The sequence below is a fragment of the Betta splendens genome, chromosome 21, assembly GCF_900634795.4.
Source record: "Betta splendens chromosome 21, fBetSpl5.4, whole genome shotgun sequence".
NCBI classification, from domain to species: domain Eukaryota; kingdom Metazoa; phylum Chordata; class Actinopteri; order Anabantiformes; family Osphronemidae; genus Betta; species Betta splendens.
The window spans coordinates 3703103-3727431 of NC_040899.1; the positions used below are offsets into that span (position 1 = coordinate 3703103).

The following is a 24329-nucleotide window of genomic DNA, read 5'->3' on the forward strand; positions in this document are numbered from 1 at the left end:
TCAGTAGCCTGACTCCTCAGCCGTGATGGACACGTTCCCTTTTTGACACACGTCAAAGGACATGATATTCACAAAGGCATCGATTTTCTGTCCCTTGTTTCAGGGAGAATAACTAGTGCAGTTTTGTCTTGACCTGAATCTCTCTGCCAAGTTTGGTTCCAGCATGAGGAGAAGAATCTTGGAGTCTTTCGCTGGTGTCTGACAGTGAGGTGTGTGACCCAGTTTTGAGGATTTGGGCTGAGTAAAGTGTGTTTTCAGCTTATCATGGAGCGATGTGTTGCCTTTGCCATGGAGACTGAAGGAAAAACACAGTGTTTTTATTGTTCGCAGCCTCCCACCTCACTGCTGCACTAAGGAGGTAGAAACAGAACTTCGCCGTTGTAGTCGCAGTCGTGGTCAACCAGTGGCATTTCCAACCACATTTCTGACACACCCTAGCTTTAGTCGTGCCTCTTTGGCTCTAGACCTCTCCAGGCAGGATTCTCATGACAAACAGCAGGAAACAAAAGCTATGGTTTCACGTGTAAACTAGGGTAATTAAAGTTCGAGAGCAAATCGGACTTGGATCCTCATCAAAAGGACTGTTTACTCAGCGGCAGCGTGAAGGGAATTAGTTTTGTGGCTGTTGAGATCATTTTTTGCGTCAGAAGTCAAACGTATTGATCGTCTGTCGTTTGATGCAGGTTCTGCCCTGATCAAAGGAGATGACGAGGCGCTATCGGGCTCTTATCTCTATGTGCATGCCACTTTTCATGGGGCAGATAACGTGGAACAATTGTTGCATACCTTGTGTTTGTGCAGGGCAGACACTTGCCTGGAAAACGGCCCCGTGAAGTAGATAAGTGCATAAGAGTTTGAAACATGCTCACATGTGCAAAGTGTGAAACCAGCGCACATAGTGATTTAATCTCCAAATCCTAAAACCTTGCTTGCGTTGGCGAAAGTCCACGTTAACAGAGATGGGAATTCTCCGATTACCTTCAAAGTTTGGAAAGTAAACACTCCCACCCGCTCGGGAAGTAACCTACAGCGAGATGTGCTGTAACTGTAGCTCTGAGGCCAACGCTCCATGCGTCATGCGTGTGGATGTGCTGCGGACATTCCTCCTCATCACTCATGTTGTTCTTGGCCCTGGAGCACATTCTTACACCTGGCCCGGACCCTCCACAAGCCGCTCTCCTGTGGTACGAGAACACAGGCTTCTATGTGGCGCCGGCTGCCAGGGAGGAAAACGTGACCGGCCCTTCAAAAGAAAACACAGGCCGAAGCCGATTTCATACGTGGAGATCAGTACAAGTCAGGTCTAAGTGTTACCTGTAAAATAGAAGACTGTGTCCTATATGATAAAGAGATGTATTCATTTCAATTCGTGTATTGATTTTAATAGAGCCACTAAAACGCTTCTCCAAAGCAGCTTCCTTACCACGAACTCGGAGCTTTATTTTGGAAAGGCCGCGGCGGAAGTGGCGTGCGCCAACTTGACCGCGTTGGAGGCAGTAGAGGCGGACCGGAGAAGCAGCGCGCAGAGCAAACGGAGCTCGCTCAGAGTCGCACCGACGAGCGCAGACGCGTCCACCCGCCGACAGACTCCTCCGTCATGGACCCCCGTCGCGCTCGCGCTCTGCTCGCCGCCCCATAGACTCTGGACCTCACGCTCGTATCATGGGAATATACCGCCGGTGCGCTCGGCCCCGTGGATCCACACTGGCTTGATGGAAACCATGTCACCCCAGCAGGGGACCATGGGACAGAACAGGTCCGACTCTGTGACGGGAGAGAGCAAGGCGCCTCCAGACAACAAAAAGGTACCGGTGGGCTGCTCACACGGTGGAGGATGCGGACCCAGCGGCGCGTCCTCGTGCGTTATTGCGCGCTGAGTGGTCCCATGAGTTTCCAGTGATAAATGAATAGTCCCATTCTAACTGGTAAAGGATTTGTGTGTTTAAAGCCTCATCGCTGCCCGGACAGAGACATTTTTCTGTTAAATCTGGGTTTTTTCTTTGTTTGCAGTTCTTCTGTCAGTACGAATCAGTAGTCGTGTAAACGTGCAGGTGATCGTTGTAGTCGCCGTAGGTTGGTTTGGACTGGGTGCGCATAGCTGCCCGATGCGCTTCTCCAGGTGTGATTGGACCTGCACAATAAATGCCGCTCACTGAATCCTGGGCAGGATCCGCTGCGCACGGCAATGAAAGGACCCATTCTGAATTGTTTACGCGTCTACATTTGATATTCTGGAAAAAATATATACTATTTTTACGTATATTTGCTTCTCTACTCACAAAAACTGCAAATGACTTATTACTTGTTGCTAGATTTTACTTCTTTGTGCTGGTTTGTGTAATACTCAACAAAACTGGCTGTTTTAACCTTTAATTACTGCCTGTTTACAATAATAATTTTTATTCCTATTTTATTTTCATTATGACTTTCTCTAGTCCTGCTCACGGACTGATTGGCTCTGATTAGATCGGTGATTCCCCATCAGCTCGACGGTAAATTCGCAGTAAACAGCGCCACCGCTCAGCGCGTGTTCTGACGGTGTAACTGCACCTTTCGTCACTTGGACGCACAGATTAGACCCAGTGTTGCAACAAACCACTGTTTGATGACAACAAAAGAAAAAAAAATGAATAGTTATGTTAAAAACAACCAGTAGAATCAACATCAGTGTTCTTATTTGTACGTATGTTACATTGTTCTTAAAAGGTGATTTCCCATTATTTTTCAGAATTTTCACAGTAACGTTTCATGTCTGTTTAATTATACACCTCTCTCTTCTTCTATTATGGAAATTGGGAATCTATAAATGTTGTTGGCCTTTGTTCAGGGTTGAAGAGTTGTGAGGAATTCTGCTTCAAAAATGTAGGCTGTCCACATGGACTGTGTTTATGTTGAGGTGTTTCTCAGAATGCTGAGGACTCACCGTGAGCTGCACTCAGCATGCGTGGCTGGTACACGCAGACCAGGAACGCTTTATCAGTGTTTACGCTGCAAAGTGAGCTGAAGTGATCTCAAAGCTTCAGCTGCTTCCTCTTCGCTGCCTGTGCACAATCATCAGAATTCAAGATGTCTGGGCTTGAATTTTTTTTTCCTTCGCATGAAGTTCGTTGTTATCTTTTCTTATGCAACGTGTTTTCATCCAACCTGTCAGTTACGTCACACCTACACTTTAGGTTTTACCTTCAACCGTGCAAAAAGTCTGCAAATCCAAATCTATGACTCGAGCCTTAAATTTGATGGTGATTGACTTTTCAGTGCTCGCGTGATGAACACGAGCCATGTTTTACCTTCTAGACGAGCGCCGCCGTGTTATTTATTGCTGGTGCTGCTTAGAATTTCTTCAGAGCTTTTTTCCGGTGGAAAGCGTTACTGTATGCGTAGGCAGGACTGCACGTTTATGGAGCTCCTGGTTTTGGTTCGGTGTAAATAGATGAGGTTTAATTGAAATAGCTGCGGCGCCCACACGGATGCCTGTCATTCTTCTGGGAGGGAGCTTCTAATTTGTCACGTCGCAGCGCGAACGCAGAATGGGAGGCCTCAACGTTGTGCAACTGCTGGACGACGCTTCTCTCTTCTGTCATTTATGTTCTTTATTCAGTGAACTTCCTCTTTTCCCTCTTTACTGCTGACGGAGCAACGCTTCAGTGTCCGTCTCCATAACTCATGTTGTTTTATCATTATGGTCCTGCGTTCACCTGCCTGTCTCTCTCCCTGCTCAGAAAATGAAGACTCTGGCCCAAAGGCGACAGTCAGCTCCCTCGCTGGTCATCAGCAAAGCACTGACCCGCTCAAGAAGCACATCCAGGTATGAGCTCACACACACACACACACACACACACACACACACACACACACACACACACACACACACACACACACACACACACACACACACAGAGCGGCTGATGTTGTTACTGGGTTTATTGGGAACTTGTATTTTCTCATCCCTTCATCTGAACAAACACTGATGAGGATTGTAGCTGATTACTCCACATTTCAGCCTTGTTTTACAGACTAGGCTTTCCTACAACATTTTTGATTGTTCTCCCACATTTTTCAAATCAATTTAAAGCCTCCTTGACTCATTTATGGCGCAGAGGAGGATTTTCATGCATGCTTCTCCCAGAGCTATCGGGCTTTTCATCACCCTCGTATCGCACAAATCTCTTCCTCTTCCTTTAACAGGGTCAGAGCCATTACCAAGTCCTCTGGGACGCTATTTATTTACTAGAAACCTTGTTTGTCCCATGGACTGTGTTTGACTCAGTGCAGGCATTTTGGGCATTGATGCCATTTCATGAACCATTCATGTTATAAAGAAATCAGCTTGTCCTGAGAAAACAAACAGTTCAAAGGGACATAAAGATTTTCTTAAGAAAGGATTCAAAGGCAGAGACTTTAAAGTGAACCCTAGAGCTCTTTCACGCCATTGTATGTTGGCCAGTGAGCCTTCGCGTGTGTTGCTGCAGCCTTATGGGTTGCGACTGTCTGAAAGTTTATGGCGTGTGTGCTTGCTGGCTCACAGAGGGACATCCGGCTGGTCTGCAGGACGCTAAACTGTGAAACTAGACCATTTAGTGCAGCGTTGAAGGAAACACTTCACACTATTAAATGGGTCAGTGCTCTCAGGGCCTGTGTGTGTGTGTGTGTGTGTGTGTGTGTGTTTGTGTGTGTGTGTGTGTGTGTTGTGAAGCAGAAAATTGGAGGGACAACTCACTTATTCTGTTTGCCGGCAATGAGAGAGTGATAGAAAGGCAAAGAGTAGTGAGTGAAATGCAGACAAAGGCTTAGACTGTCCAGGTCTGACCTGTGTGTGTGTGTGTGTGTGTGTGTGTGTGTCTTAGTCTCAGAAGCAATGGAGCCAGGGCTTGACACTTTCAGCTGTCACCCTTAACCCTTGACCTCTCATCAGGCGGTGTAGGAGCCAGTCAGGGTCACCTGGGGTCAACACCTATCATGTCACTGAGTGTGTGAGATGTTTATTAGTGCCCGGATGCAGATATGTGTGTGTGCAGGGTGTTACCACGGGAGAGATATGAAGCTATACTGGTTCTGTGACCCCCAGTAGGTCAGGGTGGAAGGTCACAGTAGCTTATTGTGAATGTCTTTCAGCAGTTATGTTCTGCAGATCAGCCCTTATTTGCATATGGACATTTCCTTTCCAGCTGAACAGTGTCCGTGTGTATGTAAACACTTCACTGATTGCTTCCTTTTTGCAACGAGGAGTTCACGTTTTGAACTCTTTTCCTTCTCTGTGTCACCAACGTGAGGGCTTCTTTCTCTCTGGCTCTCCTGCCTTTCCCATCACATCAGGAGGTGCTGAAAGGCTCTCTGGCCTTTAGCTCAGCCACCTACATCACCTCCACACACACACACACGCTGTTGCACCTCATCCAGAAGTAATACCTCATCCCTCAGCCTCTGGACGTGCAGTGCAGGGTATTTGTTTAAGTCCCCTCTCGCTCGGGCCATGAAATTTATCCTGCAGGGAGGAAGGTGGCTGCATCGTGAAGCATTAAAACACATGATTGGCTTACACCCTTAACCTCATGCTCTCACTCACTCAACCACAGAGACACCCATGCATGGATTCATCACTTTCATTAGTACTTGTTAAAATATGACTGACATCATCGTACTTATTTTAATCTGACTGAATTTGAAAAGACAGAGAACGCGCTGTGAACAGGCACTAAAGCATTTCCTGGTTTAATCGTGAACTCTGCTCAGAATATCATGGCCGATAGCCTCTGGCCACTTCTGCTTTACTAACTGATGAGTCTGACCTCATGCTCCTGTACAGTGTGTCTGCGTTTCCTCCGCTTAGACAGGGAGCATTGTGTGTCAGCCAGAGATGACTGAATATTTTGCCTATGGAAATGATCCGGCACAGCCGTAGTAGCTTCAGGATGAGGTAATGCTGGTGGAAAGAAGAGAAGACAGTCATAGAAAGTAGAGTAAAGTCAATGTGACTTGGTCACTTTGTCTTTAATCTGGGAGCTCCTGCCGCAGCAGCTGCTAAAGCTCCACTGTGGATGGTACAAACTGGCGCGTGTTGGTCCAAAATGACATCATCCTTTAACACTTTCCTGCGTCTCACACACTGAGCTGTCAGCTGCTGCTTGTCTCGACAGACTGAGATGTAGTTAAACACAGTCGTAGCTGTTCCTTAAATGACACACAAACAGATTGGAAACTGATGCTAGTATTCACACGTGTCTGCTCACGCATGGACACGCATCGAAAGTGAATCAGCATCACATTTTGTGGTTTCTAACTCTTTCTAATGAAGGAGCCAAGCGGACCAGAACAGAACCAGCACAGGATCTTCCATTTGCTACCAGAGGTGAAGCATCTGTAGCATGATGATACAGAAGATCTAGAAATAACACGCGGGGTCATCTGCAGGGTTGATCATGTTGCACTGGGATGGAGCTTCATGGGTTTGTGCCACTGCTGCCCTGAGGCGTCAGGGTCGGCCACTCGGTACCAGAGGTGATGCTAGGCCGCAGCAGATTCATGCCGTGTCCTGTTATAGTCATGCAGTGGTGTGAACGAAGCCCCTAAAATATACAGCTAGACAAATGAGGCTGTTTATCAAGAAAAAAAGGCCTCAACCGAACCTGGGTGCATGAGGGAACAGAATGTCTTCAGACAGACCGTCCGACATAGAGAAAGGTGGAGTAAGAGACAGAAGTTGAACCAGCAGTGAGGAGAGCGTTACAGCTGTTGATCCAGCTGTTGTCCTCAGGGCGTGTAGACACGCTGGTGCTCAGGCTGACGTAAGGACGTGTGAATTACTCAGCTCACTCAGTCTAGTTTCTCCTCACCTCCTCGTGTTGCTGTTTTGCTTCATTTGAGCAGACAACAGGAATCCTGTGATGGCAGGACACGTTTCTCTGCTTTTCTCCTCCTAACAAAAGCTCATTAAAATGCCTTATAATGCCTCTCTGTATCTGTGACCACGGCTTCTCTCCTATGGGGCTAAATGACATTTTTATAGAAAGCAAACAAGGAGACAAGACACATGCAGGGAATGAAGAAATTTTCAGATAGAAGCGTCATCCTTTACATTCAAACTCTGCCTGGTGCTGCTGAATATTAATGCTGGGACATTAGTATGTGGTGTCCTGTGGCCCCTCATTGTGTCCCAAAAAGTCAACAGTTCTCCCCGCGAAGCCGTGGCCCAACAAAGGGGGCCGCGAATGCACGGGCGGACTGAAGACTCAATTTATCAACATCACATGACGCACAATGGAGCAATGAGCTACTCGTCCATCAGACTCAAAGGGCGTCTGGCTCAGTTGTCAGTCTCACATTCAGGAGGGAGGGATGTGGGCTGAATACGGAAGATGTTGTCTTATTTTGGGGCAGTGAGATGTGAAAGGGGCTTCAGAGGGGGGTTTGTGTACAAGTGTGTGTGTGGGCTCCAGTGATGGGAGCGTTTCCCGGGTCGGCACTGATAGCAGGAAGAGACGAGCATGTTTGGAGTGGATGAGCTCAACAGGAGCGGTTCAGGCTCCGTTCTGGGGCTCTGGAAGCCAGGAACCCTCTCCACTCACCCCTGCAGTGCTGCCTATAGCGGCATGTGACATGACACTGGGAGCGCAGCAGGTGCCCAGCGTTGACCATGAGAGGACAGAGACCTGCTTCCTGAGCTGGAATTAGTTCCACTGCAGAGGAAATTAGAACAAGGGGAAGGGTGAAACACAGGCCTGCCGCGCAGTGACACAAGCCCACGCACTGTCGTTGCCTTTATCTTCCTGACAAAGAAGGAATAAAGCGCATAATTTATAGCAAGGGATTAGTTATCCAAATGTTTTTAAAGGGGGTAGAAGAGTTTCACGGTTGCCACATGGAAAGCGTTCTTCTTTTTTTCAAACAATAAATAGTTTTGTTCCTGCTCTAATCAATAAAGCATGGTGTGGGAGGCCTTCAGACCAACTTTTACTCCCTAACTCTAAGTGCCAGTGAGTTTGTGTTTGAGTTCCAAGTCTTAATTGGCTGCATCCATGGCTTTTAATTGAATTCACTCAGCTCCGTTTGGATTTATTTTTGGATGACGCACAAAAGCACACAACAGGGGAGGCAGCCCAGGGCATGCGTCTTTTTTCTAATTAATTATGTAACGCGTCGCTTGCATAACGTGGCTGGAACGATTTCGGTGCATGGGAGAATCGAGTTTCTGCGTCTTCACTGCGAAACATCAAAGAATAAATAGTTGAAGCCGCCGTGGAGAATCAACAAGTCCACCGTCACCGGAGGACAGTTCGCAGTTCGCTCCATTCAGGAGACATAAACAGAGGTTTGTGTGTTTGTTTGTGTGTGGGCTCAGAGGTAAGACAGGACATGGAAGCAGAAACTCTGGGCGTGTTCTGGAAAAGAGACAGAACATGTGTGTGAGTAGACATTTGTTTTTTATCTGCTGCTGTGGGATAAACAGGAAAGGTTGGCGTGCTCAAATAATTTCCTCTTCTTCCAAAAATGTCTCTTTGTTTACATCCTCCCGTCAGTGGCACAGATTGACAGCTGGAAAACAAATAAAACATACACAACTGTAATTACAATTCACTTATGAGATATTTCTGGCAGGAAAGTATTTAAAATGACATCCATCCTTCGCAAAGGGATTTAGAGAAACGGGTCCAAACTAGACAAGTGGGGTTTTGGATCAAGGGTGCGTTGTGAAATGTTGGTACCCGTAGACGTTCCAGTGATGCTGGCAGCTCCTGCAGCTCAATCCCAACCTTTTCTGGCTGTTTATGTTAACAGATCCATCTTTGTGTCGCTCCACAACATGCAAATAATATGGAACAGATTTCTCCGGGCGTCTTACGAAACACAAGACGTGATTTGCTGCCAAGTGATTGAGCTGCAGGTCCAAACGTCCAATATTTATTTTGCTGACAAAGCCTGATTATGTGTGGCTATACAGTAACTGAGAGACATTGGTATGAAGAAAAGAATTAGATAAACACTCAACTCTTAGCATTTGAGCAGCCTACACTCGCTGTTTGTTTGCTTCGCCGCAGCATCGGCCCGTGTTCTTTACGTCTGCATCGATATTCCACAACGTGGGAGTAATGTGGAAAACCTCCCAGAGCTGTTGCATCAACAGCAGCAGAGTGATTATGAAGGTCCGTCATAAACCGAGAGGTGTATCTGGATTTAGCTGCCGCTGCCTGTTGAATTCAGCATTGTGAGGTTCACCTGTCTGTCATTTGTGTCTGGGTGGAGGCAGCTCCTCCTCCTCAACATTCTGTGTTCATGTGCACAAAATGCACCCAGTTTATTAAAGAATTTAAATCCACTGTTTTCGCCTAATTCCATTGAATGTGTTTCGTCCCCCAGGGAGAGTTGCCTGACCCCCATCAGCCCAGAGTCCAGTCCCCTCATCCAGGCCTTCCTGGCTGAGTGTCCCGGCCGTGTTTTCCTGGGTCACGTCCAAACGCAGCTAAAGACGGGCCTTCAGACCCAGGAGAGACACCTCTTCCTCTTCACGGACACGATGCTTGTTGCCAAGGCCAAGTAAGCTGAAATGACAGCGAGGTGGAAGGAGCATGTTAATGTGGCTGTGTGAGTGTGACAGAAATAAGGACAGAGATATAAACACAGCAACTGTGAGGAGCCTGTTTCTGGTACTAAAGCAGAATCTGTGGCGGACAGAGCTTCGTCCTTCTGGTTCCCTCCCCCGTCCTCCTCCCCTTTCTCCCCATTTCATTTGTCCCTCCCTCACTTTTCATCGGTATGTAATTATTTCTCAGCCAATTAAATCCATATGAAGCCTGACTCAGATCAAAGCCGCACTAGCCTGCCTTGGGCCTGCAGTATGGGGCTCCCCACCCACAGACTGCAACACACACACACACACACACACGCACACGCACACGCACACTCACACACACACACACATCACAAATAGAAACAACACACATCACAAATAGAAACAACACACATCACAAATAGAAACAACACACTCAGGCTTTTGAAGTACACAAACAGACATAGGCACAAACACACAGAAAAAGTATACTTACACACACACGCACACTTTAGTACAGACACAGCAGGACCTCTGTGGTCTGTCCTGGGATCCGTGAGGCACTGGGAGGAGCTGACCCGTCCACACACAGAGTATGTGCTATAATTGTCTTTATTACATTGCGGCTGAATCAGAGGAATGTGTGTTGGTATGTGTGTGGGGGTAAAACCTTATGTGTGGCGTTATTTGTGTAATGGCTCAGACTGTGTGCGTGCCACATGCATGCATTTGAAGTTTTCCCCTGTATAATCACAGCCTGCGTGCAACCTCTGGAATAGTTCCAGTCTTTTAATATTTTGTATCTATAATGAGGGTTTCCATATGTTAGTGGTTCATGGAAATATGTTACATGAAGAAGGTTTTCAGATTGAAACCAAAGGGGATCCTCGTAATGTCCCTGTGGAACTAATTTGCAAAAATGAATGTTCTTTGTGTTTGATTTTCTGAAGTAAATGTTTAATTAGTTTGCACAAAGTAAAGCATTTGTTTTATTCTTTCGCAGGTCTCCCACTCATTTCAAAGTAAAGGCTCAAGTTCGAGTCTGTGAGATGTGGACGGCCAACTGCATGGAGGAGGTGTGTGAAGGAAGCACCAACCCAGACCGGAGCTTCGTCATGGGCTGGCCCACCTGCAACTGTGTGGCAACATTCAGGTACCTGCGGATTCTACAGACAAGATGAGCCTCGCTTGGGTTTTCATTTCCTCTTTTATAGCTTTATTCATTATATCTGTATTTATTGCACCTCAGATACAATTATCTGTCTGAGTCAAATCTAACTCAAGGAGTACATTGTGTTCCAACAGTACAGAAAAAAAACTAAAAGACTAAACACACAACCACACAATCCATAAACTTAGGAGCCTGAGGGCAGTTCTCAGTCGTAAAACTGCCCAACTCATCATCCGTAAGAATAGAGTAGATAACACAAACATAAAAATGCAACCATATATCGTGTGCTGTGGATTTGCACCTGCCTCACTGCACACATACCTACTCATTAAAACTCACCCATGAAAATTTCCATCTCTAGGAATTCAGTCTGCCTCAAAGCAAAGTGTGAGGTTTTAAACAAGCGCGAGTTACATAAGAGAGTAAAACATACTGTAGCTTCATGATTTCCTCTGTTTGTGTTTTATGACTCTCTTTATTCACCCTCAGCTCTGAGGAGCACAAGGACAACTGGCTGGCGCTCATCAAGAGGTAAATGTTTGGCCACGCCCCCAGCTGCCTGCTGGGTTCACTTTAATATTTGATCACAAAGCAAATTTTCCTTAAAGCGCAGAAAAGATGTGATTTGGATCAGAGTGAATGAGAGTAATCACGTTGTGCAAAAGCAATGGACAGTTGTGCTGAGATGAATTTGTCGGACCCACAGCCTTTGACAGCGAATGTCTGTGTTGTAGATAGTTAAGATGAATCTTGCCATTAACAAGAATGCTAACCCACTTTCTTTGTTTTTCCTTCTGCATCCAGCCGCATAATTGAGGGAAAACAGAAGGATGATCCAAAGACCATACCGCTGAAGATATTTGCAAAGGATATTGGAAACTGTGCCTATGTAAGATCCTCTCATTTTGCCTGGATGCGGTGTGTTTTTACTGCGGGTAATTAATCACATCGGCAGCAGTGATGTAACGCTTAATGTTTCCACCAGGCCAAGACGCTTGCGGTCAGCAACACGGACAGCACCACCGATGTCATCCGCATGGCTCTGCTGCAGTTTGGCATATCAGTGAGTAACTAATGCGCTTTGGCACGTCGCAAATAAGGTGTTTTAAACATCTGCACAACATCTGGTGGTAATATTACATTACCCAGACACAATAGTGTGAAGTATGGACACTAAGCAGTGGACTTTGGAATTTCCCCAAGCTTCATAGTAGTTAATTGTGTAACACTGTGTTTCCAAATGTTATGAATGTAGCTATAATGTGATACAAAATAAATGTGCTGGACCTGGTTCTGTTCTAGGGCTGCGTTAAAGACCACCGGCTGTGGGTGAGCTCCAGTAAGGACGAGCCTCCCTACCCTCTCATCGGTGAGCCCACCTGTCAGAGACATTACCAGGGCAAACATCGTTGAAAGGGAACATACGCTTGTTTTGCTTTAGACTTTCCCTTCTCTCCCCTTTTCAAGCGCTCAGTAATCATGGAATGGGATGAAATTCCAAGATAAACAAACTCTCAGTGTGTGAAACTATTCTAATACTGTATGTGATAGTGTATACACAGAGGACCTTCTCACTCACCCCCTACATGGAAACCTACATGGTACCAGAGTAGTGAACATGACCAGCAGGGGGTCCACTGCTGTGCAAACATCAGCGCCTAATCAAAACCCAACACCATTTCAGACTAGTTATTTTTTGTCCCAGTAAATCTCAATTTCATTTGGCAGATTCTTTGTTGCAAATAGTCTGTTCTGAACTAGTTTTTATCAGATTTGACATGATCTTAAATACCTCACATACAGACTATATATTCCAGTCCCTTTACCTCTAACCTCCGAACCCTGACCTTTCATCCAGGCCACGAATTTCCATTCAGCATCAAGATGAGCCACATTCGTGATGGAGGGAGCAGCGGACCGGGACTCGGGGGAAGAGAAGGCAGGGATCCCACAAGTCCCACAGACTGTCCAGAGGTGCTGCTGCTGGACCAGTGTCTCCCTCCGGATACCCAGTGCCAGTTCATCCTCAGACCCAATAAGGCTGCGCCAGCACAAGCTCAGCTCATGGGTGAGAGAGCCACACAAACAAAATCCTGAAGGACTCCAAGAAAACAAATAAACACTGATGAATGAATATTCATTTATAGGATGGAGGAACCAAAAGTCAGCTAACAAAATACGGAAGCAAATATGTGTCCTTTAGGCTGGTTTTTAATAGCTTTGAAACTGGCGTAATTATGTTTAAAATGTTGCATTTTAGGTTCAAGAAGAACTGGTTTAAGAAGAAGTATGTGCTGTGAGGAGGAAGTGAGTTTTTCCCTGAACATGACAGTTGAGGTTTACCAGTAGATACTTGGTTCGTGTCAAGAATCCATCCATAAATCCAGCTGTGTGAAGCCGCATGAAGAAGTATGACGATAACGAAGTATTTATGTAGAACAGAAAGTGCTTCCTCATAAACTGTGCCGTTTCTTTGAACCTTTCCTTTCATTTGCCTGTATTCTTGACAGTCGAAGGCAAACTGTCGTGTTCTGAAATCAAGAGACGAGCAAGTAGAAAATCAAGAACGGTGGGAACGGAGGTTTGAGCAGAGACGGGGTTACAGCAGGGGTTAGGACAGACGCAGTGGCAAAACAAGACAAGCAGCAGCCAGACAAAGGAGGAGAAACCCCCGAAGGGACGGACCGATGTGAGAATAGGAAGATGGAAAGTGAAAAGCGATGACACAGCGATTGAGTGAGTGTGTAGGTCAGTGGAGGTGAAGGAAAAAGAAACAGCAGGCTGTAACAGAGAGAAAAGAACGTATAGAGACAGACTGAAGAGAAGGAATGAAAGGCAAACAGGAGCGACGGTGAGACCGAGACACTGGAGGAAAAAAGGAGGCCATGAGGTTTAGAGCAAAACAAGGAGAGGAGGAAAGTGTGTGTTTTCCAGTCAAGGAGGCTCCAGTTAACCAACCACAAGCTTGGCCTCAAGGATAAGAGCGCCTTACATAATCACCCCCACACCAGCCCGCCACCAGAGGCCTAATTACTCTCATCCCAGCGCGAAGGTTGAGGGACATCCCCGGTAGAAGCGCCCTCGCCCTCAGACGACAGCCCAGGTTTCTGTCTCACGTTGCCCTCAAGCCCAAACACAAAGCGAAAACGTCCACTCGCCGTAAAATGCGGCGACAACAAACGCGGCCGAGTTTCGAATCCCAGGGTCCCAAAACCCTTCCTGAACAATTTGAGGTCAGCGTGGACCTGATGAGCCAAAGCTGGATTTACGTACGGAAAGAGGATTTACTGTTACTTATCTTTACTTTTGCTTTAAACAATCACGCAGTAGCTGCTCAGTCTGTTTTCACCGCTTTTATGAATTCCTTCTGAAATAAATAGTCATGAGTTCTGTGGAATTTCCAAAAACTAGTGATTCCATGTTGTGTTCTGCGGCCCCTTGAAGAGAACATTGCTGTTCTCACCTGTTGTGTGAAGCTGGTAGTGGATGACGCAGCTGTAACACCTTCCCTGACTACAGGGCCGTAACATCTGATTTACAGCGGGCTCATGTTCTCCCAGTGACATCGAGGCAGTGATTCTGTCGCCGCTGAGCTCATTCGGTGGCGCTTTGCCACCGTGGATTGTTAAAAATGAATTCTGTGTGAGGCATGCCACGTATTTATGGAGTCCTCTGTTGGCTCCTCCACCCACGGAAGGAATCTTGTGTTTGTTAGGAGAGTTCCACCTCAGGATATAAATCACAATTGCTCAATAATATAAATGTTATCATTTTATCAATGTTGCCACATTAAACCGTCTGCACTTACACTTCAGTACAACAGCTCTGAAAGATTTAGTGCTGTGCTTCAGTTTTATTGGTTACACAGTGAATGTACAGCAAGAGCTTCTGTAATATAAAGCTTTTTAATGTCATTGTCAGTATATTTAATTCATTAGACTGTTTCTGAATCTTACTACTTCCTATTAAGCATGAGGACTGAGCTTAGCCCTCATTCACATACACTTGAGTGCACGCGCAGTACGCAGTTTCATTCGTCGGCTCCCGAGTGTAGACGCAGTGGAGACATACCTGCAGACAGACGCTGAAGTGCAAACAGCCAGGTAGAAACTGTGAGCAAACACTGAACAAGGAGCCCACAGCCACAGGGGACACACAGGGCCACACATGCCTGTGGAAGCTTCCACACACGCATGCATGGATAAACACACACGGTGCCAGAGGGCATGTCCACATATGTCCGTCTGAAGCACTGGGTCCACGGTTCTTACACCTTTCTGTGTCTTCCTCCACGTCTGTCTTCATGCTGCCAACGCTCACCTCGTCCTTCTCTGTCTTCCTGCAGAGCCTGGTCAGCAGAAGTCTTTTAAGAGGAAGAGGTCTCTGATCAACTGGCCCTTCTGGAGAGGCTCCAGCACCCAGCTGGACGGCCTGCCCCTGTCTCCGACCTCGCTGTCGCCCACTCAGGGACTGCTGTTCGGACGACCCCTGAGTTCCATTTGCTCCTCAGACCTCGGCCTGCCCAAGCCTGTCATGGTGAGCCCAGTGGAGGTCATGTAGACTAGGGTCAAGGCCCAGCTGGAGGATGATGTGTGGGTTGGAGGTGTATTTATGGAGAGGAAAAGGCTGTGGTATGCAGTGAAAGCTGTTGGGACCTTATTGTTCTGTAAACTAATGCCGTTCAGCACCTTCTTATGTTCCACTGTACTATAGAGTTAAAGTTAAACTTACTGGAAACATAGAGCAGTTAAACCGCATCTGTTGAATAAACAACCCAGATTCCACTCTCAGACAAAAATGTTTTCTCTATAATTATATGATGCTCCGAAGACCAATTTTTCAAGAACTGGCTGTACATCCAGCTTGTGGTTGCATTCATATGACCCAACCTTTCATCTCCCGTCTGCCTTCAGGACATGCTGGTGTTCCTGTACCTGGAGGGGCCCTACACCCGCGGCGTCTTCAGGCGCTCGGCGGGGGCCAAAGCCTGTCGGGAGCTCCGAGACAGACTGGACAGCGGGGCCGACGACCTGGAGATCTCACACCAGTCTGTGTTCGTCATCGCCGCCGTCCTCAAGGTACCGCTCCCTGAACGCAGGCAGCAGAAAACAGACAGGAATACTTTGTGCACCGCAGGCGCGTTGCCAGTCACACACACAAGGTGCAGCATTGTTCAGGCTCCAGACCAAACAGCTGCAACGTCAGGCGTGCTCTGTGCTTGTTTTCTGCTGAAGTGTAGGGTCACGCATCTCCAAAGCAGCCTCATTAACATTAACAACATAAAGTTCTGACTCCACAATAAGGAATCACAGACTGTAACTGCGTTGTGTCGTTTGCATGTAGGATTTCCTGCGAAACATCCCGGGCAGCATATTGTGTGTGGACCTGTACGACCAGTGGATGGATGTGATGGAGGGCGACGAAGGGGAAGAGAGGATGCCCACAGTCCAGAGGTTGGAAAATTTTTAAATGATGTTTGTTGTCCGGGTCCTACTGCTAATTAAACTCTATTTGTAACACACAAACAAAGTGTCTCACACAGGTGTTTAAAGGAAAATCCACAGTAAATGAATGTTCTGTTAGAGTTTTTCCAGTACCAACACTACGTTTATGTCTATTAGACTGAAAGGAGCGAGAGAGAGAGAGAGAGAGAGAGAGAGAGAGAGAGAGAGAGAGAAAGAGAGAGAGAGAGAGAGAGAGAGAGAGAGAGAGAGAGAGAAAGAGAGAGAGAGAGAGAGAGGGCATTGGTTCAGATCCAGAAGCAACAAACCAAATTCCTTTTGCTTAGCAAAATAAAAAACATGAAAGCAACAGTGATAATGTTTGTGGGGAAATTCCTGCAGAGCCTGAGATCAGCAGACAAGCCACACATACACTGTGAGAACAAGAGCCGGGGGCTGTTTGCTGCTTTTATTTGGTTCATGATGTTGATCCGCCATCCTTCCTTCACACTGTGCCTGTCAGGTTGCTGCGCCTCCTGCCCAGCCAGAATATCCTTCTGCTGCGGCATGTCATCGCCGTGCTGCACTGCATCCAAGGCAACGCCCATGACAACCAGATGAACGCCTCCAACCTGTCCATCTGCATTGCTCCCAGCATGCTCTGGGCTCCAGCGTCGAGGACAGCTGAGAAAGAGGGGGAGGGTACCAAAAAGGTGAGGAGGGCTGTTTTACCCTGAACTAAGCTATGTTTAAATGCTCTCACGTACTATAGCATGAGTGTGTTTGTGTGATGTACAGTACCTGTGATCAGACGGCCTCCTGCTTTCACATTCTCCCACAGACCAAAGGTCATGAGCTTTGACCTCTGAGTAGGAGCTGACACACTAACACTCACCAAACCAGTCTCGCGCATGTGCTCAGTCACGTCCACGTGTCATTATTGACTGCAGAAATGGTGAAACACAAGCATATTTGATAGAAGTGAACAGCCCCAAACCCCCAAGCTAACCAAGCTGTGAAGCAACAGTCCTCATCCAGCCAGGCTGCAGCCAGAGACCACAGGTCCTCCGTCCAGCACCAGGTTCCGTCACGCTGTCACAAAGACATGAAACATGCCAAGCCTTTGGATTTGTGGTCTGTTATGAAATGTGCAGTGATTGAGTTACACACAGTTTCCAGTGTGTGTGTATTGTATGTGGAACTTTGAGTCGTTTTAGGCTCGTTGTGAAAATATATGCTAATAGTTTCTTAGAGATCCCTGAGACCAAATGTGTTTTAGCTCAAACTACTGTTGATGAAACACCTCCATTGTGTCCACACACACGCACACACAAACTTGTCAGCACAAATACCCTCAACACCCACAAAGACTGAATATCTGCTCCACAAATGCTCCCCTGATAACACTTTCCGTCTCGCTCCCTGCTTGTTTGTGTGTGAGGCCTGAGCCCTTTCTAGGAAAAGTAAAAAAAAAATCTAAAAAATAACAAAGTGGGATTTCGCCATTTCCCTGTTTGAGGCCGTTTGTTGGCCAACCTAAACGAGCTCGGGCCCCCGGTCGTGTCGTGGCCGGCGTCCAGCTGTGTCTGCCGACATGTGAACGCTGGTTTGTGCCAGTGTCGCTCAGCTTCCTGTCAGGCAGCGTATCATTTAAATATCTTAGCTGGATGTAGTTGTGGAGGAGCTTTAGAGATAAACTCAGCAAAGACGGCACAAGTCATCTTTGTTTATTGAGACTTCTTCCTTTTGCTTTTGTTTGTCTACATTACAGTAGCAGGCAGCATCCAGGGGAGGAACAAACAGGAAAGCGATACTTAGGCAGCTTGAAAGCCGTTCCTCTGTCGGCTGCTGGATGTGTGTGTCCACCGACCACAGACATGCTCAGAAATGACCCACTAACACGCAGCTGGGAAACACAAAGCCACGCCCATGTACTGTAGGCTGTGGAGGAGCCAGCAGAGCGTCTGCTCCACGTGGCCCACAGTCGAGTGGAAACGCTCACCCTGCGTTAGAACTAGACACAGAGATGTTGTGAATGGCTGATACTCACCCTGTCACTCTGCATGGTTGAAGCAGAGTTTAAAACAACATGCGATTTGACAGGTGGTGGATGGATAAGTGAACGTGTCCTGGATGCCCACAGGCTCCTTCACAGCGCTCTGTGTCACGTAGCAGCTCTGTTTGAGTGACAGTGAGGAATGTTCAGTGAGGGACTCAACAAGGGCAGGAGGAGTTAGACTGAATGGTACCAGGAGAGCACAAAGGAAAACCAAAAGACGAGCATGGGAGGATGATGAGTAGAGACGGTGTGTGAAGGTGAACTTATCTCAGCTGTAACCAGAAGCTGCTTCATTTCAACTGCAGACTGCAGCCACATCAGAGTCAGTGCAGCTCTTACTGCAGGTCAGGACTGAAGCACAGCGTGGCCTGAGGGCTTTCATTTAGCCGTCGTCAGCGCATGTGGTCTGTGAAGACAGGCACCGGAGATAAAAGCAGGGCTGCCTCTGCTCTCCATGAATGACAGAGCTCATTAACTTACATAACTCTCGCTGTTGCCAGATGAGAAGAACAAATGCATCATCAGCGGTAGTTTTACTCCACTGCTTAACGATGCATCGTATCATTTTTGAATATAAAGCCCACAGTGCGTTTAGGTCATGGTTGGTTAGTCTTCGTTCCCATCGTGTTGCAGGATGACATTATTTGAGCGTAGGCTGCTGTGAGCGGTGACTCATTAACCTCATGTGGAGACCATGCAGACATGTGGACAGACAACATCTGGCCCACAAGCAAACAAGGCTGTTTGCCTCCGCTGTGTTTTCCACGGTGTCACAAAGCGCCAGCGAGGAAAACAAGTCATTCATAAACACAACAGGCGCGACGCAGTGGAAAGTCTCCACAGACTGGGGAGGTTGAGAGTCCGACGCCTCTGAGTGGCTCCAGCTCTCGCCAGCAGCTCGTGTCACAGCCGTCAAACGGGTTTAGTGAATTTTATCTGTTTATGTAGGAATATGGTGGTTTGAGCCAAGTAATGGGATTTGTTTATGGACGGACTCCAAACGGACACGTAAAACACAGACGGTGTCACGTGTCTGAAAACTCCTGCTGCTTTTTGTGACGATAAATAAAATATAGAATATACACTTTCATGAACACATAGGTTCCTTTAACAACGCCTGCAGTGGGTCGGTCCCGGCCAAAACATGTCATCACACATTCTCATCAGCAAACTGTATTATCCTGGATTTGATGTATTGCTGGTCAGTGAGGAATGCGACCGCTCTGGCAGCGCTGGAAGCTCCACATCAGTGCAAACAAACACACATTTTCCTCAGAATGATAGTATTATATCCACAGAACAATCTCTGCCTCTGACAACTGGTTGGAAGTGACTGCCCAGCTATTAAGGTCAGAGTGTAAAGCAGCCAGTAGCTGCAGCCTGAGCATCACCACATCCAGGGTAACACACCAGGCAGACCCTTCTCACCCATAAGCTGTCCTTAACGCGACCACCCTCCCTGCAGGTGTGTGAGCTGGTCCGCTTCCTCATAGAGAACTGCAGCAGCGCGCTGGGAGAAGACGTCCCCACGCTGTTCAGAAGCTTCAGCCAGAAGAGCAGCAGCAGCGACCACGGCTCAGGTAACCGGCCCAAAAATGCAAAGGGGAGGAGTCAAACACAGCATCTGTCAATATAAGAACACGAGGCAACATCTGCTCTTTATTAAACTAGTGAAGCATCGTTCGAACAGAAAGGATTTCTAATTCTAAACCCAGTACCCGGGTTCAGTGATTCATGCTGAGTCAAACCTCCGGCACCAGCGGGACGCATAGCTTCACGCTTTCTGAAGGCGCTTGTTACATTAGTTCACAGTGTTTCAGTGTGCTGCTCCTCAGACTAGCTCGTTTGTCAGCAAATCACCCAGCGGTAATTACAAAGATTACCAGGGTCACGACTGCTGATTAGCTCAGGCCTGAACCTCCTCATTCATTGACACCCAGGCTCAGAGCAGCAGGACGACGCTCTGTCTCCAGGGCTGAAACGTGGCTTTGTTCATTCAGCTCCTCCACAACTGCTTTTACCTTGTTTTAGCGTTTTGCCTAAAGTAGGACGTGTAGTTATAACCTTGATTGTATTTTATTGTAGGTTGCAAGTTGAATTACTGACTATTTTGGTACCTAGTCCAGGGACAGACGCTAAATTGCAGGATGCTGTCGTGCAGAGGCCCGTCTGCAGTTTAGTAGATTTAATTTGAGCGCTATGGTAACGAGGCGGCACAGAAAGGCCTTTAGTCCAAGTCTTAGTAGCGGCAGTCATTATCAATAATGATCTCATTTCTCTCCTCCCAGATGTGTCGTCCTTCCAGATGAACGACTCCTCTTACGACAGTTTGGAGAACGAGCTGAACGACGACCCTGAGTCCCCGTTCCAGGAGCAGCTGCCTCTGCGGGACAAAGACAAGCCCGACAGCCGCAGCCGCGACTCTGTGATCACCCTTAGCGACTGCGACCCTGATCCCGACCCCGACCTCCTTCTGCAGCTCCCTCCGCTGGCGCGGCCCAGGAGGTTCACCCCTGCAGCTCGGCAGCCTCGGACCCGGCAGACCAGCGGCGTGTTGCAGGGCCCCCGGAGGCTGAGGAGGAGCTCGGAACCGGCCCTGGCGCTGGCTAGCACGCCTCCCTGCGGTTCAGTGGCCGCTCGGGTCGATAAGCATCGCCTCCCGGGACGGAAGGCCAGCTATGACGCCGCCATCGAAGGGGAGGGGGAGGACGACGAGGACGAGGTGTTTCTGGAGCAGCGGCTAAAGGCTCTGCAGCTGAAGGAGCACGGAGGAGATGGGTGCGAGAAGAGGGGAGTCAAAGTCCAGAACGGTGGACGGAGGAAGGTGAAGCACACGCCTCCGCCTCCGTTACGCCTGGACGCCAGCTGCTCCAGTCTGTCGTCACCGGCAACCTCGCCCACAGGCTCCTCCCTCAGCTCCTTAGACTCCGCCTTCTCCCAGTACTCCACTGACTGCGCGTCCAATGGGGCGGCCCCCCTGAGCGAGCCGGCCCCTCTGTCCCCTCTCTCCCCTCTGTCCCCTGGACGGCCCCAGCGTTCCCCCAGAGGCTCGCCCTCCCACAAGGACCTGCCCACTCATTTGTCACAGCCCCCCCACCCCCACGGCCTCCACCCAAACACGTGGCTCAAAAAGGACCGCCGCCTGTCGCTGAAGCAGCCCGATAATGGACGCACAGAGGAGGACGTGGCTTTTGTAAATGGAAGCATCCAAGCGAGCAGTAACGGCGCTGCTAACGACAAGCGGAGGTCCAGCAGCCCTCCGTCGTACCAGCAGGCCCTGCTGCAGCTGCAGCACAACCGCTCCCCTTTCTACAGGGGCTCCGAGAAAGCCCTGACGGTCAGAGAACTGAGGCAGCTCCACGACCAGACGTGCAGCTCCGGGCCTCCGGGCTCAGCCTCCTCCAACAGGCCGAAGCCGCCCACAGGAAGAGCGGCCGCAAAGGAGCCCGTGCAGCCGCCACAGGGCGTTTTCTATGGACACAGTGGCACCACGCTGGTCCTACAGAGGCAGAAGTCACACTCTCTAACTCCGGCCGTGGACGGACACAAAGACCGGACCCTTCCCCTTCCACGGAGAGCGTCTGAGCCCACTAGAGCCTCTGCGAGCCTGACTTTGGACAGACGGGGTGGACCTCGGCCCGAGGACCGAGGCCTGAGGGTGTCGGACGTGGAGCGCACCTACGCAGAGCCTCGCTTCTGCCTGTCTCCCTCCGCCACCCGAGCCGTGAGGGACTACTTCTCCTCGCAGGGTCAGGAGGACGCGGATACCTGTCTGCAGAGGAGCCAGGAGGTGGCGCTGGCCCTGGTTCAGGGGAAGAGGGAGTGGCAGAGCAGACGCTGCAGCGACCCGCACCTGGACGACTTTGAACAGCTTTTCTTTGCAGAGGAGTCGTACGTGTAGATGAGCGGCTGACGGACTGATTTTACCTGATTACTTGTGTTTACTTGTGTACAACGGTTGTGTGTCTTTTTTGATGTGATAATACTGCAGTTCACTTCCTGGTACAACCATAGACGATAAGTTAAGTACCAATGCACTTCCTGCTTATGGTTCATCTTCTCATGGCCAAATTATGACAAAACGTAGACCCAACATATTGTCCTTCACGTATTTGACAGTGACTTTGCTTCACAGCCTCAAATATTTAATAATTAACTCTCATTAGTGACTTTAATATTGCAGATCCGGTGCCAAAGTCTGGTCCCTAGAGAAACGTCCTGTGGCACCGCGTCCTTGTTTGGCCTTCGGGCCGAGCTAATACTTTGACTTTTACATAACATTTAACATTTTCAACAGTTTAAAGGGAAACTGTGCTGTTAGGAACTTTGATTGATGTTTTAGAGCCTAAACTTTGGTTTCTGAGCTGTGTAGCACTAATGACAACAACAGGTAACTGCTATGACACATGCTTTCATTTCAGTCACATGTGGAAACCTCTAGGACTTTGTCTACAGTATATACACCTGTAGCCTATGGCAGCAATGCATATATTTAATGTAGCTTCTATGAGCAGTTGCATCTATTACGTGAACTATTACTATCTGCCCGAACCAGTGAATCAGTGAAGCCTGTATTTATTCACATGAGCCAAATGTCCAGACACAGCAGCAGTGTTGTCCTCAGCAGCTCTGGTTTATTTCTCTGTGAGGAAGAGAGGGAGGAAAAATGGTCCGAGCTGTTAAATGTGAGAAAACGTGTGCCATTGAAGGAACAGCCTCTTCATTCCTGCTTTTATAGCACTTGGGTCTTAGTCTGACAGAACAAGAACAGGAGCGCGTCCTGTTGTGGGTGTGTGAGTGTCTGTGTGTGTGTTTGTCCATAACATGATGTTAAAGGTGACACTTGCACTAAATGACCTTATTCCACTGCAGTGTGTGTAAATACATGCGTATACAGATTATACTGTTAACACCAGGCAGTTTTCAGAGTTAACATTGGAATAAGGCTGTTTGTGAAGTGTTGCCTCTTTAAATAGTCTCAGTATCTTATCATTTATTATTGTTAACATTATATTTGTTATTTTCATTACAGTGACTTGTGTTTAATGTGGATATTCCTTCATATTTATGATTCAGAAGTATATGAATATATATATATATATATAAATATATATTATCTTGTGCTGTGTGGGGAAAATCAAATGTGTATTTTTGTACATGCCAATTTTGATGCTGCTGTCTCTAGAAGGTATATTTACTACAAAACGCACCATTTGTATATTGTGTACATCTGACATCCAATGCTCACGAGAACAAAATATTAATTTTAATAAATGTTGCTCTTGTTAAAGTACTTTGCAGATCAGCTGCAGTTATTTTTATTATTTCTTATGTATAATGTATATTTTCCATGTTGAGGCGCTAGTGCTGCTCTTTGTTTAAATGATGCACGTTACGTCTTTGTGAGATGGTAAAACTCCTGTTGCATAACCTTCTTACAGATTTATGAAAAAGGTTGAGGAGGAATTTTGAAGGAACGCTGTTCAGCTCCATCCCACGAAGGTTTGTTTAATCTCCTCTGAGTTATGAGTGTAAACCTGATATGGATATTTACAGCGAGGAAACCTCCGGAGGGGAATTTACGAGCACGGGCCACAGTCTGGGACTTAACCGAGCCACAGTTGTTCATTCAGCAGGACACAGGTCAGATCAGCCGCTGGGGTTCATGCAGGCCACCGGGACATCGGACCGGGCCTTTGAAAGCCTCCAGACGCTGGTGACCCGCTGGAGCTGCTTCCACTGGCAGGACACGCTGTTTGCTGATGCTGCGCTGGCCTCATGTTGCTCAGGGAGGGACGAGTTGCTCGGGACTTTGCATGATGTAATCCAAACACAGCTTTGTTGTATTTTGGGACTGGTTCCCATAAAAACTAAAACTTTACAAGACGGAGCTTAGGCGCTCGAGCTTCGTGAGCCTGATTCATTGGAGGATCGCACGAAGACCGCTGGTCAGAGCACCTGCAAGTGTTTCCTTCAAGGCCTCAGCTTTTAAAGGCTCGTATTTAACGGCCTGTTGCTTCAGTCAGACTCGTGCGGCTGATTTTAGGGTCGACCACTGACACCTCCACTGTCTTGTCACACATGATGAGTTTGGTGCTTACATCGTTTGCATGTTCC

At 47.8% G+C, this 24329-nt stretch overlaps 1 protein-coding gene across 3 annotated transcripts in view; it reads left to right on the forward strand.

Annotated features, from left to right (window-relative positions):
- Nucleotides 1-23506, forward strand: part of arhgap20 (Rho GTPase activating protein 20) — a 48023-nt gene extending 24517 nt beyond the window's left edge. For 2 of the 3 annotated variants that reach the window (XM_041068951.2, XM_029136109.3), the window contains 14 exons: nucleotides 3720-3805; nucleotides 9352-9528; nucleotides 10545-10694; nucleotides 11202-11243; nucleotides 11517-11601; nucleotides 11698-11775; nucleotides 12015-12081; nucleotides 12571-12780; nucleotides 15058-15248; nucleotides 15626-15790; nucleotides 16056-16165; nucleotides 16677-16866; nucleotides 19678-19792; nucleotides 20501-23506. In XM_041068951.2, the coding sequence (XP_040924885.1) occupies nucleotides 3720-3805; nucleotides 9352-9528; nucleotides 10545-10694; nucleotides 11202-11243; nucleotides 11517-11601; nucleotides 11698-11775; nucleotides 12015-12081; nucleotides 12571-12780; nucleotides 15058-15248; nucleotides 15626-15790; nucleotides 16056-16165; nucleotides 16677-16866; nucleotides 19678-19792; nucleotides 20501-22113 (3279 nt within the window). In that variant the 3' untranslated portion in view covers nucleotides 22114-23506. Of the gene's footprint in view, nucleotides 1-1501; nucleotides 1806-3719; nucleotides 3806-9351; nucleotides 9529-10544; nucleotides 10695-11201; nucleotides 11244-11516; nucleotides 11602-11697; nucleotides 11776-12014; nucleotides 12082-12570; nucleotides 12781-15057; nucleotides 15249-15625; nucleotides 15791-16055; nucleotides 16166-16676; nucleotides 16867-19677; nucleotides 19793-20500 lie in introns of those variants that run through there. The other variant, XM_029136111.3, reaches the window with a different exon arrangement.
- The last annotated feature ends 823 nt before the right edge of the window (nucleotides 23507-24329 follow it).